Consider the following 23,365-nt stretch of genomic DNA (forward strand, 5'->3'; position numbering starts at 1 on the left):
TTTCTGCACTCCTTGCATTAGTCTGACACCACTCATGCACCCCTTGCATGAAGTACCCCTGTATTTGACATTTCCCCGCTTTGTTTATGCACTCCTTGCATTAGTATGACATCATCTTTCATTTCTCACCCCACTTTTTGCCTGTATTTAGTATATTCTGACACCACTTGTACGCAGCCCACCAGCTAAAATCCCTCATCCAGGGTCCCCCTTGTAGCTAAAATCCCTCACATTTGTCTATATAAGGAGCTCTCTCCCCCCCAGTTGTTTTTCCCTCAGTTCAGTACCCACCAGTTATACAGATATCACCCATTAGCCATTATCATCAGCCTTACACTCTTATAACATCCCACATCACCTCCCTTTTATCTGCAATAACCACTGAGCTCACTCTCATATTCTTAACTCTCATATCTCCTGGTTGCATATCACGCACCTGTCACAAGTTACCCGGTTCCTGGTTCAACTCCCGACTAAGACATATACCCTTCTCAGTCCAGACACTCTTCTCAACTTTTTATACCACCCTCTGGAAGACCTGTGTTCAACCCCCACCGGAAACATCAAGTCAACTTTCACCCTTTCCATCATCATGAACCCTCTCAACTCTCACATACCTGTCATCAAACAACTTCATCTGGAACTAGACCAGACCTATCACTTGATTAAAACTTGCCAAGCTTAGCTTGGTGGGTCTTGTTATCTGATAGTATAGAAGGGCAGAGTTTGCACCTCCATCATCCCCTTCTCTATTCAGCAAAAAGGGTTTCACAACCACTTTTGAGTCTTACAGTGTTCTTCTTGGCAGCATTGATTATCACTTGGCAATCAGAAAAAACTCCTCCCAAGTTAACACCATTGCAAAGCCACATGTGGCTGCTGATACATCTCTCAATTGTTTGTATGCCAAGCCCAGACCTTCCTGTTCTGCAAATGTTTGCAGCTGCCGAGAACGTCCGCTCCACACTGGCCGAGCTGGCAGGACAGGTTAGATAGTCTCTGGGCATTGAGGCCAAGACTGGGAATTCTTTTGAATGACACTGAAATAGATAAAGAAACATACATTGTCAATAATTATTATTTTCCAAGAAAGAAGATGTGTGAAGGAAGTCAGACTGACCTTCCACCAAGACAAGATGCATCCCTTCTTGTCCAAGGGGAAGTCACCATTGGTATAACGCTCAATTTCTGTGTTGATGTTGACAGCTTCAGGATTTTGGGGATAGAAATTGAATGCTCCGCTGTCAGAGTCGGAGTCGGACGGGGTACAGTTTGCGTCTGATTACTTCGCCTGTGGTTGAGGTGAATTGTCCCTGAGTGACTTGAGGAGATTCTTGCGTTCTTTGAACTTGACTTGGATCAAGCCATTAATCCATCTGACGTGGCTTCCAAATCGGCTTTGGAACAACATCATCCACCATGCTGGATGAAGGAAGGTTGCAACAATCACGGTATCACACTTGAGGGCAATATTGACGTACTTCTTAGTGATTTTGATCATTGGAGCAAAAATTTGCTGCAACTTGGTCTTGTTTGTTGTTGAGGCCAACTTCTTTTTTTTGAGGGTATCAAGAACACGAGAATATTCATATAGAACCATCGCCAGCTTGGGGCCATCTCCCTCCATGCGTTTGGTCATCTCCAAGAAGTCCTGTAAAATAAGAAGGGTTTGTCTTCAATTCTCACACCAACAAAGCAAATGAAGTTAAAAATCTTACCTTCAAGATCATATTCAAGTTGTTTATATCTTCCCACTTGTTTGTGGTCAGCTTGTAAGACTTATAAAAGTGCTTGCTGGCAGAACGTCCATTGTGCCTGTCGGACTCATTATCAAGAAGCTGCTTGATCACCCACCGACCCTGGTAGGCTCGTTGTTGACTGTTGTATGCGATTATCCACCTGATGCCGTAGCCCCCAATAACTCCAGGACCTTTATAGCCTAGCCTGTCTGCCCAAAGTTTCCACTCCGCTTGCTTCTGTGGCGACGAAGCAATACGCCGGCATATGTAATCAATCTAAATGTAATGTGTGGTCATTAGCTCTCTTCACATGTGCAATGATGTAGATAGAAATAAAGAAACATACCTTTTTCAAGGTAAAACCTATGCCACTTAGATCACCATTGAGCTCTTCTTCATTATCTGACTTGTTCTCCCAGCCAGGCTCCTGTTCTTCTGGTTCCGCATTGTCAGGATTAAGAGAGTTTGAGGTGTATTTCTGTCAGACAAGAGAAAACAAGAAGAAGGAAAGGAGACAGAAAAACAAGAATGTATCTAGAGGACCAGGATGGAAAAGCTACGAAAGACAGGAGACAAAAAGAAACAAAATAACAAACAAACAAGAGAAGAGACTGAGAGATGATAAGTAAGTGAATGGACAAGGGTCTGGAAGGAAACACAAGACAACAAGAAAGAAGAGACAAGTACCAATACTCTAAACTCTAACTGCTGTCATCCCGTGACAACAACGACAACAATGAGTAATTTGACCGTTTGTTTGTTCGCTAGTGTGTCGGATTTGATTGGTTCCGGACGGGATAGAGAACAGACAAGGGGAGCGGGCGAGCTCAAACTGAGTTTGAGAAAGTTGAGAGCACGGGCTGCGCAGAGCGCACGCACGACCTCAAACCTGAAATCTGACAAGGATCAACCAAGTCCTCCTCATCTTCTGATATTTCAGTGTTAACTTCAACAATCTCTTCATCAATCAACTCCTCTACTTCCTCAGCAATGGTTTCCAGGGTCGGAAAGCTTTGATCATCCGTCTGTTTACAAACCATGGCCTTTGAAAGATTCAAAGTGTTCAAACCGGCGCCAAGGATGAGAGCAATAACATGACAGATACACCGGTGATGGTTGTTCTCAACATCCCAGTAGATTGAATCAACCAATCCAAAAATTGAGGCTACACCGGTGGCCATAGTGAAGTTGTTAATCCCAGAGTCCGTGGTCTGGGCAAGGACGTATAGATTCCATAATAACAAAGTTAGTTTTTATATGATCAGAGATAGAAATAAATTATACAACCTATCTTTCCATGAAGTCCATGCTTGAACAGTACGTTGGCAAAGGGGGCGGCAAGGTACTTGCCGTTGTGATGCCACAAGACATATTTGATTGTGAGATGTTGACACACATACTTCCAGTCTTCATTAATGAAGAAGCAGGTGATGCCAACAAAAGCCTTGTGGCTTCCCTTTGTGGTCCAGACGTCCAAGGCAAGACAAATCTGTGAATTGGACTTCTGAAAAATTCAAAGGAAACTCAGTCAAAAACCATCAACGTAATTAAAAGAGAAAACATGTACCTTAATTTCATCTAAGACCTGAATACGTTGTTTGAGGTAAAGCTGATGGGCATGTGTGGCGGCCCAAACCCAAGAGTGAAGCTCAGAGTTGCATACCAAGAAGTCAAACGCAACACGCAGGAGGAAGTCTTCAATTTGTATCCAGGGCAACAAATGCCGGACAATCCAAATGACAATAAGCTTGTTCAACGTTTTGTTGTTGAATTGTCCTTTGGTTGCGTAGCCAACCAGGGTACTGTTGCCGGAAGGAAAATTCTCTGCAATCTTGGAAGAAGCCTCTGCGGCAGTGGGGGGAAGTTTAGATCCTGATTTGATGGCCTTAGAACGACCAAGGCATGCCGAACGTAGTGCACCCTTGATTTTCACACCGTTGCAATGAGATTTCATTATAATACAAGCCTCCCAATATCTTGAATTTGCTGGGACACCATAGACATGCCCAGGCAACCTCTCCGGGTTCCTGTGAGGTTGAAGAAGTTAGTTTGGATCAATTTGCACTTGAATATTGATTATACAAGCATCATACCTGATTTGGATCACTACCCGGTTCATAAAAGTAAAGGCGGACATGATCATTACCATCCTTATCTTTACCAAGATCCTTTTTCTTCTGTGAATTGACGGATTTCTTGCGGTTCTCCCCTTCAGAATCTTTGGCCGTGTTGACTAAAACCTCTTCGCCAGTGCGGCTGGATACTTGCTTTATTCTGGCAAGCGGATTAGTGGCTGTCGCATCTTTTTGTTTGCTTGGATTGCTGTCATCGTGGTCAGTTTCTTCATTGGATTCTGAGGAGATTGTGAGTTTCCTTTTCTTGGAGGTTTTGTTTGATCCCTGTTGTCGAGTAGGCGCGGGACTGACGAGAGAGCGACGAGAATCTCGTTGAGTTGGTACATATCCTGGTTGAGTGCTTGGCGTTTGGATACGTGAGGACTCCCGGCGGGCAGACTGTGGGGGATTATTTGATCTGGTGGTTCCGGTACGATTGCGAGTGGATGAGGGCGTGCTGGCCATGACTTTGGATAACAGACTGAGAAAGAAAACAAAAGGAGAGTTTAATTTGAAGCCACGGATAGTCTGAAGGCCGGGCCACTTGTGGAGCTGGCTTCTGATGCTCCTACGAATGGGACAGGGGATCAACTGTGGGTGGGAAGGTGCGGCACGCAGCTCCAGCCGTCCCTCATGCTCAAGTACTACTCGGGTACAGTACCGCCGCAGCCCGTGGCAGGTGTGGTAGCGTAGCAATCCTGCAGCAAATGTGATGCTACACAGGTGCTACCCGCTTCCGCAGCGGTCAGCGGGCATGTAGCTCACATGTAGCGGTTTTGGGCTACAGGCTCAGCTGCGCTTTCTGGTAGCAAAAGCGCTTTATTTCCGCTGCGCAAAAGCTGCAGCCCTAGGAAAAAAAGTGGTACCCCGCTACATTTAGCGGTAGCTTTAGCGGTTCTGGGGACCGCTACAGCTAAACGGTCTGGGCACGTAGCAGTATGACCGCTACGCTACGCTATAACACCGCTTTTTTTCAGCATAGCGTAGCTTTTACACCCTTGTATGTGCCCAGCGGGCTTGATTGGGCAGGATAAACGGGAGGCAGGACTTGGCACACAGCAAAGTCCTGCCTGGCCAAGATCAAGCTCTGGGCCAATGGGATCTATGACTTGGCATGCACATTGCACACACCAGTCATCAGAATCTGGCCCTTTTCTCTGCCTTGAAAGGCAAAAATAAAATTCACTCAAGGAGGGGAGATGTTCTCCCTCCTCCACATTGACAAGGTAGCTTTTCCTTCTTGATGGTCAGTCTGTAGGCTGGTCATCAGGTAGGAAAGCCTCCCTTCTTGGCGGGAAATACATGTATTGACCAACAAGAAGGGAGTCTTCCCCTCTCAAGGACTGGTTTGTAGAACAATCATGGAGGAAGGAAAATTTTCTCCTTGATGGCAGGCGCAGCTTTTTGTGGTTTGGCACCCTTGCTTGAAATTGGCCCAGAGGGGATTTGTCCCAAACCCCGCCAGCTTTGCAATGTGCAAAGCAGGGGTTGGGAGTGTGCCAGGCGGGCTTGGGGATTGGCCAAGCGGGCTTTGAGATTGTCCATGTGCGCTTGGCAGCTGGCCTTTTTTTGGGCCAACCTTTGCCATGTGCCCAAACTGGCTTGCAAGACCACATGTACAGCCCTCTTGGTGGCTGGTACAGACTGGCCATTGAGAACATACAACCCTCTCAATGAATGGTGCAGACCGTCCATCAAGAGTATACAATCCTCTCAATAACCAGTCTGCGCCGGTCATTAATGGCATACAACCCTCTTGATGACTGGTCTATGCCAGTCATCTAGGTGATACAACCCTCACCCTCTCAATGAATGGTGCAGTACCATTCATTGACCCTCTCAATGACCAGTCTGCACTGCTAATCAAGATTATTGAGTCCCCTCAATGATCAGCACAGATCAGTCATTGAGAGGGTTGTATCCCTTTGATGACCAACACAGACCTGTTATTGAGATGGTTGTATACTCCATTGAGAGGGTTGTATACTACATGGAGAGGGTTGTATACTCCATTGAGAGGTTTGTAAATATCTCTTTGATGAGCAGTCTGTACTTGTCATCCAGAGGTTTGTACATATCCCTTCAGTGACTGGTCTGTACCGGTCATCCAGAGGGACAGGGTTGCACATATCCCCTCAATGACCAGACCATAGCACATTGAATCAAATCAATTTGATTATTTGTATTCAAATTTGATTCAAGTCAAATAATGCCTGGGCAAATCTAAGCTTGAATATTCGAATAAATTCAAATAATGGCTCAAAGGGGCGCGTAGAGGTCCAATACAAGCTTTCCTGGGGCCCAAAGGACCCAGATGAGTTTGAAATGGCCCAAAAGTGGGTCAGCTACGCTATCCATAGCTGTTAGCATAGCGTAGTGCAGCGCAAATGCGCTATTTTTTAGCGTGGTGTTAGCGCAATTGCGCGCATCTGCGCTGACGCTACACGCACAGGGCGCAAAACTATTTTAGCTTTTAGCATAGCGGTAGCACAGATACGCGCAATTGCGCTACCGCTAAGCACGCAGGGCGCAAAAGAGCGCGTGCTAAGCTGCGTCCGCCACTATCAAAAGTGTGTCCGCCACTATCAAAAGTGCGTCCGTCACTATCAAAAGTGCGTCCACCACTATCAAAAGTGTGTCCGGCACTCTGAATAGTGCATCCGCCATTATGAGATCTGACACCATGATCCAAGTTTATTAAAGACACAGAAATGTTGGACCCCCAAAAAAAAATTCAAGGTTTCTCCCTGCAAATATACAAAATTGACAAAAAAAACATCATGGCCCCCCCCCCCCCCCAAATTAAAAACAGGTAAAGCACCAACCACAACTCCTGCAGAACTGAATGCACAAATTTCTCCAGCACCAAAAACTGAAATAGCCTTCCAACATCAGCAAAAGTGCTGTGCCACAGGCTCAGCCCCCAGCCCGCGTCAATTGCACGGGTCAAAAGAACTGGACGTGAAGGCCCCCGGCCCGCAGCAAAGGCTACTGGCCTGTGGGGGGCCCACTCTTTGCCCCTCAAACTGAGCAAGTGCTACAGCGGAGGGGTTGAGCGCGATGGATAGCTGGAATTACAGCATCTCGAATCGCGCTGGGGGATATTCAATTTTTCAGGTGGGGTGCTTAAGCAATAGGCCTTGCACCAAACATTCCTCAACCTCGGCTAATCCAATCGCAATATACCCGCAATGTTTCACCAACTTCAACCCTAGCAATCCAACCCCGGGCTGCAACCACACCCTACACCCTCCTAGCGGTCTCCCAGCCTTCATTTACAATACAGCAAACCCTTCCTGCCCCAAGCCCATTGCTCAAGTAGAACGTATCCAAAACGGTTATGAGCCATCTCAATATCCCAGGGCATGATCTCTGTTGATTGTCGTTAGGTCAAAGCCCTCTCTCCGCCTTTTCTCCCCCAGTCGTCGCGATCCCCTGACAAAGTTTCCCTTGCCAAGCCTCCATTTCAAAGCAAAACAGGGTGGGTCAAACTTTACTGGATCAGCTGTTGCCACAACCAAGGATTCCAATATCTGATTGTACTTTATTCCCCCACCTTGGCATTTGCAACAGGGCCTCACCTGATCATAACTAGGTTGGCTTGGCCTGGCAATGCCCAGTCCTTGTTTTGTTGCACTGCTGACACCCGCGTTTTGGCTTATGGAGTCTATTACTAATAAATAACTTGTGTTAGGATCCCCAAACCGAGTTGACCATGAATTTCATAACCAGGCCGTCCAGGTGCCCGGAAATTTATTCGGGAGAAGATGTGATTGGCCGTTGAGCGTGCTTCACCGGTCGTCTGAACAACAGGAATCTAATCACTGGAGATCCTGTCATACATATGTGTTCAGGAGTGTTGACAGCCTGGGTTGTTAGAGCTTACAAATGCAACTGCTTATTATTGGGTGCATTTGGGCCAAATTGAGTCATTAACCATAAGTACTTACTTTGTGGCTACCTTGGTTTGACTTCCCCTTTGGAGTCACTTTTGATGAGATTAGTGTGATCTGATGTTGATTTGACTTTGATTTGATACATCCGTTTATAATTGCAACTGGACAAAGTTATGACTGATGCGTTTGCTATTGGTTCTAGGGCTTAACAATAGGGCTTTATTGTTGCAAAATGTATTGTAAACTTGTCTCGCAAGCCATAGACTTATTTTCATGTTATTGTAAATAAAAAGCAGAACAATAATTATTAACGCCTTGCGGGAACGTAGTGCGGCGGTCCTTTGGTGAAGATCTCCAATTTATTTGTTGGGGCTGGATGAGCCTTGCGCCTTCGCCTGGTCGGACAGTGGCAGCATCCTGTGTTGTTGAATATGCAAGCCTTAATGAAATTTGCCTTTGCTCAGTTGTAGATAAAGTTTTACAATTATCATGAGTGTAGCCGGCAGCTATGTTGCCATAGGCTAAAATCAAAGTTTGACTTCTAGGCAAGGAACAAGTTTGCGCAGGGCATCACCCTTAGGTCCTTTGACTGTAAACCTTCCTAATGCAGCTTCCAATTTTTCATGACTGCAGAAATTTTGGTGTGCTTGCGCCTGGACACATTTTTGTGTGATGTGAGGAGAGACTCCGAGAGGCCTTGACACTGCAGCGGCGAAGCCGCCATGAACTCTAGTATTTTTGAAGGATGACCTCCTCAAAAATGTATGGGCCAGAAATGAGACAAAAGAAGTCAAAAACACAAAAAATGTAATTTTTTGGTGTTTTTAATGTATTTTGGAGGGTTTTCCGTTGAACATCTCCGAATACTCGAATATTCGACAAATCAGTATTCAACGGGCCCAAAAAACGCGTCGAATACCACTGTGCTATGGTCTGTCAATTACTGGTCTGCAACAGTCATCCAGAGGGCTGTATGGTTGTGATGGCTGGTCTTTGCTGGCAATTGAGAGGGTTTATTTTTCTAGATGAACAGCCTGGATTGGTGTAGGGACTCTTCTGGGACACTAAATGTTTATTTGGTGAAATATCCTCTGAGGGGGAAATAAATTGCTAATAGGTTGAAAAGCTATTACAGCTTATGGGTGGTTTGAAAGACCTGCCCCTCTAATGGTACTATGCAAATAATAGTCTTGTAATCAATATTTATAATGTTGTGGCTGATTACAAGATAGATCTTACTTTTGTATAGTAACCTCTATCAGACCTAGATACCTCAAATCACTAATCTTGCAGATCTGTTGCAACTTCTGATGATGGGGGATAATATAATCCAGTGGGATTGATTGTGTAAGATACAATTTTTGCTGATGATGGGTTGTTTATGAGAAGGTTGGTAATGATCTCTTCCTTAAAAAATCTCTTGATAAGGCACTTTAATCAATACTAGTGCTCCTGGTTGTTACTACTGCTACTACCACTACTAAAAATTTGTTATAATTATTGTTGATGAAGTTGGTAATAATATCTTCCTTAAAAATCTCTTGATAAGGCAATTTAATTACTACTAGAGCTCCTGACTACTACTACTACTAATACTGACTCAAACTTGACACTGCCCCTACTACTACCACTACCACCAAACTACCACTGTAACTCTAACTAAACTAACCACTGTGACCAAACCTTCCTAGGCTGATAGTAACTAAACTAACCACTGCGACCAAAACTATCTAGGCTGATGGGGAAAAAGATCTCAGGAAGGGGGGGAAGAGGCCTCCTTATTTATTGAAGAATGAGGGATTTTTGCTCCAGGGGAGCTCCTTGTGAGGGATTATTGCTGCAGGGAATCTCAACTGCACAGCACTTTGATGCATTTACTGTGCTGCATGTACAAACAATGAGGGATTTATGCTGCAGGAGACACTCCCTGTACATCTTATCTACCTGCATATGCTGTACTAACTGCACAAACAACAAGGGATTTATGCTGCATGAGATGTTCCTTGTCCATCTTATCTACCTGCATATGCTGCACCAAACATACCACCAATGAGGAATTTATGCTAGAGGGGATACTCCGCTACACAGCATTTGCATGCATGATGTCATGTGTTGCTATGCAAACAAGCCACCTTACCTCCTCTTCCACGCACCCTGCACACAGCTGCCTGATCTCACCAGGGGGGGATGTGTTGCACTCTCTAGAGAGTGACAAGCCACAATTTTATATTGAATTAGGTCTGATGTGATTTCAATGTTAACTTTAACTCTTTGTTCACTTTATTCCCAACTCAGGTTTGACATTAGTTCAAGTTGTTTTGGGATAATAATGGGTTTCAAAGTAGACCCGCGCGTGCATGCAGGTCACTTTGCATAACCCAGTTTTGTGGGGAGACTGCAAGTCAACTTTCAACATTTGAGTTGAATGCCGGCTTGCTTTGCCTTGCAAGTGGCATGCGTGGGTCTACTTTGAATCCCGCTAATAGTTGGTTTAACATTAGTTCAAGTTGTTTTGGGATAATATTTCACTCAATTCCAACACATGAATACCCTCTGCTGACGTTTTGTGTTGGGTTTTTTATGACCACATTTGTGGAATTGAGCTTCAATGCACACAATTTTTGCCAATAATTTACCTATCCTTAAGCTCAAATATATACTTAGCCAAGTGACAGGGAATATTTTGCATTGCAGATTTTCTTCATTCAAAACAAACATAACATCAAATTATGAAAAGTTCTTGTAAAATATAGCAACTTCAGAGGGTCAGCCAGCTGCCGGATGAATCCTTTGAGCATATTTATGTCATGCCAATTCCCATATTAAATTAGGCAGAAATTGGTTTGAAATCAATTTGTATTCTTCAAGTATCAAAAAGTGTCAAAGCCAGGAAGACCTGTGTAATGTGGAATTGTACTCCAAGAAATATGAAATGTGAAGATAACGGAGTTTGTTTTCCTTACCATTTTTACCAAGGTATGAGCCATAAAATAATTCTCAAGTTGGAAGTGTGAATAGATGTTCATTTGGGAATCTGCACCTTGCCTAGTAGATGACTAGACTTGGTACAATTTGTGAATATTTACCCACAACAGACTGGACAATGCACAGCCTAGAGGCCAAAATGAAGCTTCTAAAGGGAAATGGGGGTATATTCTTTGATATTGACAGTTGCACCAATATTCCCTTGCTCCTGGAACCAGCTGGAGAAATACTTCAACAGCTGGTCTGAGGACTCCACGGTGAGCAGTCAATTCTTCAATTTTCACTCACATCTCAGTGTGGGTAACACCTTTTGTCTTGTAGATCAACTATCTTCACATCTTTTCCCCAAATGTTTTCCACAAAGTTTCTCCTATTTGAAGCATTATTTCATCACATGTACCTTTATTTCCACTCAAGCAAATAGTGCTTATTGCTCTTATCATATGCAGGTGCTTAAGTAGCACTGGCGTTTAATTATGAACTCCGCACTGCGGGCCTGTTGTATCCAGACCACTCAACATCATTGGCCTTAGGATAGCAGGAGCAGCACAATTATGTGAGGACAAGCATTAAAAAACTTGGGTCTGGGGGTTGAAGGTTGGCGCAAGTGAACTATGGCCGGGTGAGGAAATTTGGATTGGCTCAGCATGGCCCCTTTTCACTTGGGAGGGTCTTTTTTACTTTTGTAATGTCCACCCTTGTGTTTGGGTGAACGTCAGGGTGGACATTGGCCAGCAGCTAACAGCTGTACCCAGACTCAATGAACAGGTAGTGCTGACCATTGCGCTGGGAAATTCCTGGCTTGCTGACCATGTAGCTGCCAAGCTGGGCGTTTCCAATGTCTTTGGACAGTATATGCTGTCAAAAAAGCTCCGAAAGGACAGTGTGATGTCCAGTATCTGCTGGTCATTGGAATAGAGCTTCCCCAACTTGGGGACCCCTTTCATTTGTCCACTGCAATGCTTGGTCGAGTCTTGTGGTGGACAAGTGCCGTGGACACCAATCCGCCGCCTATCCCAGCTCAAAACCAATTACCAGTACCTACTGGTCATCACATGAGCGCAATGACCAGCACATACTGGTCATCAAGCCAACATTCACAAGATGTGCAGGAAGTATAAACTGGCGTCCCAGATTGCAAAAGTGCCGCCAAATTGCCAGAATGCAATGGCCTTTTAGCTGGGACTTTCCCAGATCAATGTACAGTAATGGCTGGTTCACCAAGCTGGGAAAGAGACTCCTTGATTACCAACATGTACTGGTTGTTGAGCTGGTCCTTTCACATCCCAGTCACCTGTAATCAAGTAAAGAATCCCTCCACCCATTAATGGAGGGTATACACATGTAATTGAGATAAGATTCCCTTCACTCAATGACTATAAAAACAGTTCATGAAGTGGAGGATTTCTCCACTTGATGGTTTTTATACATGGTCATCAAGTAGAGGATTCCTCCACTCAATGGTCAATGGCAAGGATCATAGAATGGAGGATTTATCCACTTCATGATCATCTAAACCAGTCACCAAGTGGAGGTTTTCTCCACTTGATGGCCATACAACCCAGTAATCAAGCGGAGGATGTCTCCACTTGATGGCGGGACAAATTGGCTGGTGGAGAATCCCTTTGTGTACCGGCCACTGAGTGGAAATACTCATTAGTTCAGTTTAAATTGCCAGATACAACAAGATTAGATACAGATAAGATCAGCATGAGTTGATTATAAACATAAAACCAACCCATGATTCAGTTAAACATGAGGTGATGGATCATATCTGGCAGAATTCTAGATAAAAATTATGGTCTGGCACTCTCTGGAGAGTGCAACACATCCCTTCCTGGTGTCTGTTGCTAACTCCTCCAATCCAAGATGTTGGGGGTCAAAGCCTCTCCTTGCATCTTTCTTCCTCCCTCCTACATAATTACTCTTCTGTCGCCCCCCATGTAATACTACCCTTGCCACCTGAAATACCTTTCCATACACTATACCCATCCTCCTCTTGTAATTGCTTTATTTTGTATGTAACTGGGCAATACCAACACTGCTGCACTAATGCTTTTGGCATAGGCACAGGCCCCGCACACCACACCAGCCAACAGAAGTTGTATGCTCTAAACCTCTTGATGGCCAGTCTGTCCTGTTCATTGAGAGCAATGGTAGTGTGTACTTCATTGATTTTCGGGGTGCACTGCACAGGGCTCCACTCCAAAAAAAAAAAAGGAGTGGCTAGCTGAGCACTCCAAGAACCAAGATTTCTTGGAGTGCACTACTTTTTGGTAGTGCACATGGTAATTTTTGGTAGTGCGTAAAGCATTACCCAAAATTAAGAGTTCTCAGTTGAGACATGTAAATTGATATCTGGGAGTCCCCAACTTGAAGTTGATGGGAAATCATCCACTGACACTTGAATGCAGTTCAACTTACAAAGCTTAGATCAGCAAAGAAAACTGAACATGATGTGTCAGTAGTTGTAAAAAACGTTCCAAGGGTACTGTGTAAATTTACTCAGCCCTCCCCCTGAGAAGGGTGTTGGTTGGATGATTTACTGATTTGATTATAGGTTTAAGAAATTAGACAATAGCTCTTTTGTAACTGTTGCTCTCTCTACAACATGGAGATCTTCCATTTATTCAAAAAAAAAAAAAAAAGAAATTGCTACAATGATGGGGGAAATGTTGGATTACTGAAAAATTTGGGAATTAGGCAAAAACTCAAGTTCCTGGTTTCAAAATTCACTGCTTGCAGGCAGTTCCCTCCCGTGGAGGTCGCGCGAAGGGTAACCTCCTTGGAGGGTCTGTATTAAGTTTGATGTCAAGTTCCACCATCTGGATGCAGCACATTGCAGAACATTTTCAAGAAAGTCTATCAAACAAATACAATTGAATACCCCCTGGGCGCAAATGTTGAAGGTGAGAGATGTGACCAAATCAATAAGAAGATATGCATGAGGGGCACAACTTAGAAGGACAGAAAAAGTGGTATCTATTTCTATTTGCTAAACAAATAGAAATAGCAAATAGCCAGCTTTCTAAACCCTGGTAGGTTGTGTTAGAATTTGAGACCCGTTGTTGCCTTTCCAGGATGCGAGGAGATAATTTTGACCATGGAGCTGATAAAAAATATTTCTTATGTTGGGAATTTCAACCAAAAGAGGTAGTTCAAGAAAAAAATACTCTGACTCAATGATTTTATTACATTGACTTCAGAGAACTAAATGAGGGGCAGGCTAAATGCACTGCCAACTTTTACTACATGTACTCCAAAATATTGGAGCGAACATTAGTCTACACCAATAATTTTGGAGCAAACATCAGTCCACTCCGAAATTATTGCAGTAGACCAATGTTTACTCCAAAAATGTGGTACATTTTGGAGTAGACCAATGTTCACTCCAAAAATGTGATAAATTTTGGAGTGGACCACCTGTGCACGCCAAAAATCTGGAGTGCACCATGTGTGCACTCCAAAAATGTTGGAGTGCACAATTTATGCACTCCAATGTTGATCCTGTGCACTCCAAAATTTTTGGAGTGCGCAAATTTGTGTCACAAGAACTTGGAGTTCATCAAATAGGATCCAGAAAAATTTGAAAATGAATTTCTTAGACAAATCAACTAAGAACTAAAACAAAAAAATGACCAAAAAACAAATTTATTCTGTATGGATAAGGAAACCAATTAACAGAAAACAAAGACAAGGGATCAAGATACTTGGGAATCCAAATCCTGATATATATATAGACTCAAGCCAGGCCATTTTCAAACAAGTTCAAGAAACCCTGGAAGGTCTTGGAGGTTGACCTTGTGTTGATTGTAGGAGTGTGTTCTGTTGGACTCCATTTGCCAGAGCAAAAAAATTAAAAAAGTTGAAAAAGGAGTGCACAATAGTGCACTCCAAAATGTTGGTAGTGCAAGGCTTGCGCACTCCAAGAATTGAACATTTTTTGGAGTAGCTGTATGTTTACCCCAGCAATTCAGTGAAACATTAATGCACACTCCAATATTTTGGAGTACACAAATGTGCACTTCATATTTGGAGTACATGTAGTAAAGTTTGGTAGTGCATTTAGCCTGCCCCTTAATTTTCACTAAAACAGGAAAGTGTTGTCCTAAGTCTGTGGTTCATTGCTTTCATGTGTGCTGTTCATGGCTTTGATAGGTGTCTTAATATTACATCTAGAGCTTGCTGAATGCCATCTAGAGCCTGCTGGATGCCAACGGGAAGTCATCCAGTGAGCGTGTGAGATTATGGCATCTCAGATTTTTGGTGCATTCAAATTCAGTTTCCTGCAGCATTTTTGCATTTGAAGCGCTTGGATAAGCAAGCAAGTGATTAGAGAAAGGAGGGGGATGAAGTCATGCTTTTGAACTTTTTTTTTGTGTAACACACCATACAGGAAACCTTTGAGATGGGGGTTTGAAAACTGATGCAAAAATAACCCCTTGCATTGAGGCAGATTTTCTGTTCCTGCCACCCCATCTTTCACCAGTTAAGGTACAAGTGCCTCCTGTGGAGCCCTCTGGGCCCCCCTTGGAGGGGCTTTGATGAATTTAACTTGACAAACTGACCAAAATTAACACAATTCCCTCACCCTCCCGCCAGGGAGGGACTTGCACGCAATGTTGAGGCGTGAGTAGTACCAGCCAAATGGCTAGAAAGACCATAAAACCCCCCAGATGACCCCCAACCCCTCTGAAATTTGAGAAGCCAAGAGCACCATTGGAATCATCAGGACTTCCTACATTTTCTGAACTGTTGAACTCTTAAAAAACAAGCTGCCATTGTGTTTGAAACCATTTGTAAAGCTGGCCAGCAGCCAATCATCTGTCACAGGAATTATAGATTGGTTGCCACCCCTTTCACACCCCTCAGAGCCCTTAAAATCACTTTCTTGAAACACATTTTGAAACCTTAATCTTTTGACATAGTTTTTTTAGAAATCATAAGCAAGAAGGTAGGCTCCACTTCCCTGATTTTGATTCTTTGTTGAGATGCTCAGTTGTAGGTGCTACAGGATCTTGAAATCAAAATACAACAAAATAACACAACAGCCCTGTTCTTCTCAGGACGCGACCCCGACTTTACACGTAAGCCTCTCCTTCGGAGCCTCCCGGAGAGGCTTGGTTAAGCTCGCAAACTGATTCTGTCTGACGACTGCCCGGACGGTCTTGTCCAAGCAGTTGACTTACATGGTGCAGGCAATGAGAAATCTCTGATTGGATGAGAGATGCAGAACTAAATTTTATCCAGAATAAAGAACAACAATGGTTGCCACAGACTTTGTCGCACAATTATGTAACTGTCACCAAATACTTGAAAAACGCCACTGCAATACTGGTCCAAGTTCAACAAGTAAAATTTAGGAATATGTAAGACAAAATGGGTTATAAACATACGAATCCTGAAGGAATGTGAAGAAATGAAGGTAAAAAAGGATGTCAACTATCAGGCCGACGGGGATGGAAAGCTTGGCAGAAAGCGGAAACAGGTTTATAGGCCCGGGCATTCCTTTGCTTTCTCGTTATAACCCATCAGTAATTGGACGTTTGCAGTGTCATTGCTTGGAGGAGCCGGTGTCGTATCGCGCTTCGACACCTTAGGGGAGTCGCTCTTGCACTGTTGCAAGAGTCTCATTGCTTGTTCTTGGATGATTGCAGCTGGGATAGCACTGCGAAGAGTAAAACAATTAATTCACGCCTTTCAGTCTGACAAAAGAAGAATGGCATCACCTGGGTGGTTTGAACGCCGCCTTCTTGTCCGCATCAAATAAGCCAAGCTGACCGAACAAAGGCATTCGACAGTGAGAAGAGTTAGAAATTGAATATTTTAAATTTTGTGGGAACGCAACACGAGCAACTTACCACACAAGATCCACATTGGGCGTAGGAACTACCGGCTTCAGCAAGGACTTTCGCGGCGCTGAGAAATGAGGCCCATTAGTCAGTGGGGGAGCTAATCTATGGCTGAGATGAAGATTTCCAAGCTTACTGCCAGCAAGCTCTGTCACTAAATGTCACATTTTTTCCTGTTGAGGAATTGCGACAGGTGCTATTAGCAGTTTGCTCTGGCGCAGGAACCACTGGGATCGACATGGCCGGGCGGGCGTTATTGCTAGGAGCGGCGTCTGGAGCATTGCTCGTAGGTGGGGTAGCTGGAGGGGCTGTACCGTTTGCGGATAGGTTCTGATCCACGGCAGCGGGTACGGCGGAAGAATTATTGGTCGAAGTTGGGACGGTTGCAGGAAGCGGGGCGTTCAGATCTGCCGCGGTGGGATTGAAAGAATTTCTGGTCGGATCCGAGACTGCTTTAGGGGGCTTAGATAACGCTTGAGGCGGAGCGTCCGCGCCCTTCATAAGATAGAATGTGGAACCTCGTAGCGAATAATCCCTTGCATTGATGCTGAGGAAATGCAAGAAAAAAAGGACCGGGAGGAGTGCGTGGTGCATGTTTGTGGAATATCAGTGGAACCAAGTTGGTACAACGGCAGCTACTCGAGAGCTTATGCCTGGGGACTCGGGAGTAAGAGGAGGCAGGAGGAGATAAAGAGAAGGGCTTCCGAGCACGATATCGCAGAAGGTCGCTTATTTCAGGGCTCGATACTTGTGCTTCGTGTGCGAAGTTATTTGCACTCAACTCCAGCCCAGCTGGCAGCATCTCCCAGGCCTGTCGGGACTAGGGGAATGGGAAGTTCACAATATCCGACCCGTCGGCTTGTTGCAGGTGGGTGCAGGCCCCAGGGAATGTGTGCAATTGTACATACACGTATAGGCCGGCCGCACGTCAACAAACACGACGTCATCGTCCTGCAGAGTGATAGGAAGAATAGTGCTGACAGGTGCTGAATGGTCACCGGTAAATTGTCTGTGATTTTGCCTTCTCTTGAAATGAATGAACAAGTCCTTCGATTCAGATTGGACTAATTCACGTCTATACCTCGCCGCGTGCCACTCGATGCTGCTTGATTCACGACCGGCCGTACCCCAGAGTTATCCAGAGTTATCCCCCGCCAAGGCAATCCAGGCAGAGGCTCGGCTATTCCTCGGGGTTATGCGCGCACTCCGTCATTGAACCTGGTGCCGGATCACCAGTTGGATACGTTTTGCCGGGTTTGAGTCAATAAATTATGCTTATGGAGTAATAATTACATATCAAGTGGCGGCTTCGCATCGCCTGGAGGGACTTGCCTTCTTACCTTGGATAAATCACAACACGTTGTCCACCATTCCAAGCAGGGTTCTCCGCCAAACCCCTCGCTTTGGAGGGCCGTGGTACGGCTGGGCTGGCGCGAAGCGTGAGCCTCCTTCGGGACGCGGGGGTGGAAGCTCTTCGCCGGCGACAAGGGCAATCATGTCTGTTTCTCCCATCAAGTTTCTCCTTCTCCGATTTTCAAGGCGGATTATTTGCGGGTAGCGGGTATGGACAGCTTTTCTCTCACAAGAGCTGCATTTTGTGCTTATACTCGTCTGCATATTGGTCTGCATCCGATGGTTGCCGCCCAGGAACAAACACTCGTGCTAGTAAATTTCACACTGAAAATGACCATCGAAAGAGGGGGATGGTGGGTTTTTGGTGTATAACCGGTCACGGGATAGCTGGCAGCGAGCTAGTCTCTCCGAGGAGGCGCGAAGCGTCTCCGAAGATGATATGTAGCGACCTCCTACGCTCCCCCGAGGAGGGTTTACTTGTGTTAAGTTCGAGCTGGCATCATCTGTGGGTGAAGGACTGCCGGGTCAGATACAGCCAGTATGGTCTCTTAGTGCCACTGTTGTCGAGTTGGTCTGTCTAGGTCTGTCTAGAACGGCCCAGACATCCCAGTCCAACTCATGTGGGTTGTGGAACAGGTACTTATGGTGGTTGTATGCGGTCAACAGGGATAACAGTTGATTGGGAGTTTTATGTGTGGCGAGTTGTGACGGTCAACAAGCAAAGACGGACAACGCAACCCGCCATCAACCACCAACTCATCATCATCGATGGCCTTCCAACTCGCCAGTCAACTACTCCTGCTCTTCGCCTCAGTCCAACCATCCGCTTCTCTATCATCTAACTCGCAATCATCCAACCACTACTCTCCAATCTCTCAACCCTCCCTGATCCGAGCTGCCGAACTATTCCAAAACAACGGGCGCCCCCCAGGCTGTCCACCCTGTCCGGAATGCTTCAACTGTCAACTACCCAAGTTCAACTGCAAGCAATTCGGATTCTGCAGCGAGTACGACGGCCAGTGTAAATGTCCAGCCGGGTTCGGTGGCCAGGATTGCGGTGAACCAGGTCTGTTTTACTCCACATACATCCACCCGCCGTAGATTCAAAATAATCACTAATGCTGCTCTCATGCTTGAATTACATTCAGTTTGTGGAAGCCTTGCCGATGGAGAGCAACGCCACGTCCGACAGGATAATTCGACTAGCTGTAAATGTAGTGATGGTTGGACTGGGATTAACTGCAACGGTAATCAAACTTAGACTTGCTTCTCAAAACCCTTTCTATTGTTTGCTTATCATTTTTACACTGATTGCAAACCTGCTCGGCCATCAAATCCGTACAGTCTGCGAAACCGACGATGCTTGCTCTGCGCTGGTACCCACACTCGATCACTCTACCGGCCGCCCAACACATCCTAGCTCCAGCGTCGTGTCAACCTCCCAGACAACCTCGAACAAATCCGAAGCTGTCTGTTACAAAGGTGGATATACTGTCAAGGAGAGCTATCAAATGTGCAATGTGACCAGTTCAGTAAACATTCTACTTTACTCATATACCGCGATTCCACATGCATTTTCCCTTTACTGACACAAGCACCTGCCATCTGAAATGAACTCTATTTGATTCCCTCAAAAGATCGCAAAATCCTCGACATGCTTCCCGGAAGGCCACCCCAAGCTTCTTTTACCTGCGACACGTCCAAGTCATCATGCCAATTTCAGTTCTGGATCGGCTATGTTGAATCCTTCTATTGTGAATTTAATGATTGCCAGCAATCGATTCAAGTTGGCTACGAAGGTCAATCTAACATTACCCGAAATGAATGCCAGAAGATGCAGTGTAAATGTATACCAGGTCGAATGCTGTGCGGTGAATCTGGTAGTGTGGGTCAGTAATTTCACATGCCCACTGAAATATCATTCAATCGTATGCTGATGACGACTATCACAGACATCAGTGACTTTTTATCGGAGGAGATCAAAGGGCCGGGTAAATTCTCTTGCTCCTCGGACCAAGGGGGCTGTCAGTTTGAAGAACCAGCCATGAATCAACTCATTACCGATGTCTTTGGCGACACTTCCATTACTCTTAACTGCCAAGCTGGAGAATGTATGCACTATACCATGGTTCCAGGTTTCAAGGTACCTGAAAGACCCGATAACAGCAAAATGGTTGCGCTTAGCATTGCTTTGACCGCGTTTTTCATAGCAGGAGCTTCTTGGAGTACGTATCAATAGATATAAATTGGCTTGAATAGGAGTAGAGTGATTGATCACCGGTTCTTTCATTCTGTTAGTGTTTTGGTATTGTGGCAGGAACCGCGCCCACAAGTACCCAGTTTTCTACGGCAGAAGTCACGTCAATCCAGCCGAACAGGGCACGCTATCCGCTCATGTGCCGACCGACATTACTTTCTCCAAGATATCATATTCTATCAACTATGCTGTCACTCAAGCCAAACCTGTATTGCGTCAGGTATCCGGAAAGGCCAAGTCGGGACAGCTCTTGGCGATCATGGGTGCTTCCGGGGCAGGCAAGAGCTCACTACTTGATATTCTTGCGAAGAAGAGCAAGGCCGGCTTTGTGACGGGTGATATTCTGATCAACGACATGCAAATTTCAAACGACCAATTCAAGTCGCTAATCGGATATGTTGATCAGGAGGATACCCTGATGAGCACTCTGACGGTTTATGAGGCTGTGCTCTGTTCAGCTATGCTCCGACTCCCGAAAGATATGAATCTTGATGCCAAGAAGATTCGGACGCTCGAAACTCTGGATGAACTGGGAATACTTCATCTCAAAAATGCTTTCATCGGAAGGAGCGGTCGTAGATCAATCTCAGGGGGTGAAAAACGGCGAGTTTCGATCGCCTGCGAGCTAGTGACAAATCCTAGTATCCTATTTTTGGACGAACCCACCAGTGGGCTAGACTCGTTTAATGCGTACAATGTTGTGGAATCCTTGGCTCAACTTGCAAAGAACTGCCAGCGCACCATCATCCTGACGATTCATCAACCCCAGAGCAACATTGTCTCGATGTTTGATCAGCTAGTCCTCTTAGGAAACGGCGGGAGACTTATTTACTCCGGTCCATTCGAAGCTTGCCATGAATACTTTGCTCAAATCGGACACCCATGTCCAGCTGGTTATAACATTGCCGACTTCTTAATTGACCTGACAATGAAGTACCGATCGAACCACCCGAAAAATGTTAATGGCCAGTCGCAGGTGCAAGGATCTATCGAGCCACATCGTGACAGTGATGAAAGTGGAAACTACGAGCCAGCAGCAGATGAGACAGAGCTACTGTTACGTAATTCTTCAGAAGGATCAAGGACTTCTCACTCTACACTACAAGCGCTACGAGATCGACTCACAAAACACCAAGACGTTGAGCCAGAAGATTTCAGTTTACTCGACAAGCTCGTTGAAAATTTTGAAGCCTCTGAAATCGGCAAATCCTTCGATAGAGAATTTGAGATCGTCCTGAATCGCGGCTCGGTCATTGGGGCTGGAGTTGGGGATGAACTTCATAATTATCTGGTCGCTCGTAGTAGAGATCGTGCGGGATTTGTCCAGCAGTTCTTGATTCTGAGCAGCCGGGCTTTCAAAAACCTTTACCGAAATCCGATGTTGATGTTATCGCATTACTTATTGGCAATCCTTCTTGCAGGTAAGTAGACACCCATTAAAAAATCAACACATACAAGATTCTGATTAGTTGTCCGGCTTGTCTTGTTGAACGAAAATCACAGGGGTTTGCGCATCACTCTTCCACGGAGTGACATTGGATATTGCAGGCTTTCAAGGACGAATGGGCTTGTTTTTCTTCATCCTAGCGTTATTCGGCTTTTCATCGCTGACAGCGATTACGATCTTTTCCGAGGAGCGGATCCTATTTATGAGGGAGCGGTCAAACAACTACTATTCGCCGTTGAGCTACTTCCTCTCAAAGACGATCCTAGATATCATTCCTCTCCGAATCCTCCCGCCCTTCATCCTCAGCTGTATTATCTACTATCCCGTGGGCTTGGTGCCCACCTTGGAACAGTTTTGGAAATTCGTACTCGTCTTGATCGCGTTCAATCTTGTCTCCTTCGGCCTCGTCCTCTTCATCAGCCTGATCTGTGACGATGTTGGTGTCGCCAATCTCGTCGGTAGCTTGATCATGTTATTCAAGTTAGTCCCCGCCTCTTTTTCTCTCCTTGTTCCGACTTCATATTTGAAAATATTTTCAGTTTGAACACCAAATGCTAACCGTTTAAATGAATCAACATCTAGTTTATTGTTCGCAGGCTTACTAGTCAATAGAGAAAAGTTACCGTACGGCACTGCTTGGTTGCAAGATATTTCATTCTATCATGCGGCGTTTGAAGGCCTGTTGATCAATGAAGTCCGCTATTTGACCTTGAAGGATCACCGTTACGGCGTCGATATTGAAGTTCCTTGTTAGTCTCCTTTTTCTATTCCTTGCTTGAAACGTTCAGTCAGAAGTTACATATTCTCACCACCTTTTACTTATTTGTAGCTGCCAGTATCCTGTCTCTATTCGGGTTCAGAACAACCGCATTTTGGTATCCCGAGTAAGCCCATCTGCTCAATTTTCTTTCTCTTTCTATCAAGTTGAAGGAAATAAAACACATGAAACGCTAATCTTGTAAATTCATTGCTGATGCTGTGTACGATCTCTTTTCAGTATGGCGAACCTGGCATTCTTGTTCCTCTTTTTAATGACCCTCTCGTTCTTGACCTTGGTATTTCTTGTCAAAGAACGTCGGTGATCCCCAAACCTCTTCTTTCCCCCCCTTTTTTTACTTGTAAAATTGTTGTTGTAAAATCTTGATCAAAACAAAGAAAAATTAATATTTCTTTTTTTTGATACATCTATCCCCATCCAAGTTCACCATTATTGTGTATTTACTAATTTTTATATATGCATACAATCCACACCATTTTCATAATTTTCCCTCCACAACTTTCATTATGCTTTTTTCTTCTTTTTCCAGAAGAACAAGGTTGTCATTGGAAGTGATGAGGCATCTCACTTCATGCCATGTGTCCATAAATTATCATAGCTGACAGATATTGCTCATTCCATTTAAAGTTCACCCACTTCACCAACTGTGAAACTCATACAGCATATCCCAGAAAGCTTGCTTTTGGGGACCACTCACATTTACAAGAAGAAGAAATTACATCACCATAATCTTCAGCCTCACATCATGTATACATATTGGCTGTACAGGATGCAACCTCAGCCAAATTTTGTTGACCTGCAATCAGAATTGAAACTTCATTGGTTTTGGATTCTTTACAGTGCCAGATTTGTTAGACACAGTGAAGCAGGGCACATTTCACTCAAGGCCCCCAAAGAATTAAAAAAATATGATGATCTTGTGCATATTTTGGTCCCTCAAACCT

At 44.8% G+C, this 23,365-nt stretch overlaps 2 protein-coding genes across 2 annotated transcripts; one reads left to right on the top strand and one right to left on the bottom strand.

Moving 5' to 3' along the window:
* Positions 1 to 16,224: 16,224 nt before the first annotated feature.
* On the bottom strand, positions 16,225 to 17,180 carry PtA15_15A451 (uncharacterized protein; the record flags this gene model as incomplete). Its single annotated transcript, XM_053163657.1, has 4 exons — positions 16,225 to 16,402; positions 16,464 to 16,510; positions 16,596 to 16,653; positions 16,723 to 17,180. 4 exons carry the CDS (start codon positions 17,178 to 17,180, stop codon positions 16,225 to 16,227), a joined length of 741 nt encoding a protein of 246 aa, XP_053027610.1.
* Positions 17,181 to 18,707: 1,527 nt separating this feature from the next.
* On the top strand, positions 18,708 to 22,725 carry PtA15_15A452 (uncharacterized protein; the record flags this gene model as incomplete). Its single annotated transcript, XM_053163658.1, has 10 exons — positions 18,708 to 19,005; positions 19,088 to 19,186; positions 19,284 to 19,466; positions 19,577 to 19,828; positions 19,892 to 20,164; positions 20,238 to 21,617; positions 21,700 to 22,123; positions 22,226 to 22,392; positions 22,473 to 22,527; positions 22,641 to 22,725. The coding sequence occupies 10 exons, from the start codon at positions 18,708 to 18,710 to the stop codon at positions 22,723 to 22,725; spliced, it is 3,216 nt and encodes a 1,071-aa protein (XP_053027611.1).
* Positions 22,726 to 23,365: the final 640 nt, after the last annotated feature.

The sequence above is a fragment of the Puccinia triticina genome, chromosome 15A (assembly GCF_026914185.1).
Source record: "Puccinia triticina chromosome 15A, complete sequence".
In the NCBI taxonomy this organism is placed as follows: Eukaryota; Fungi; Basidiomycota; class Pucciniomycetes; order Pucciniales; family Pucciniaceae; genus Puccinia; species Puccinia triticina.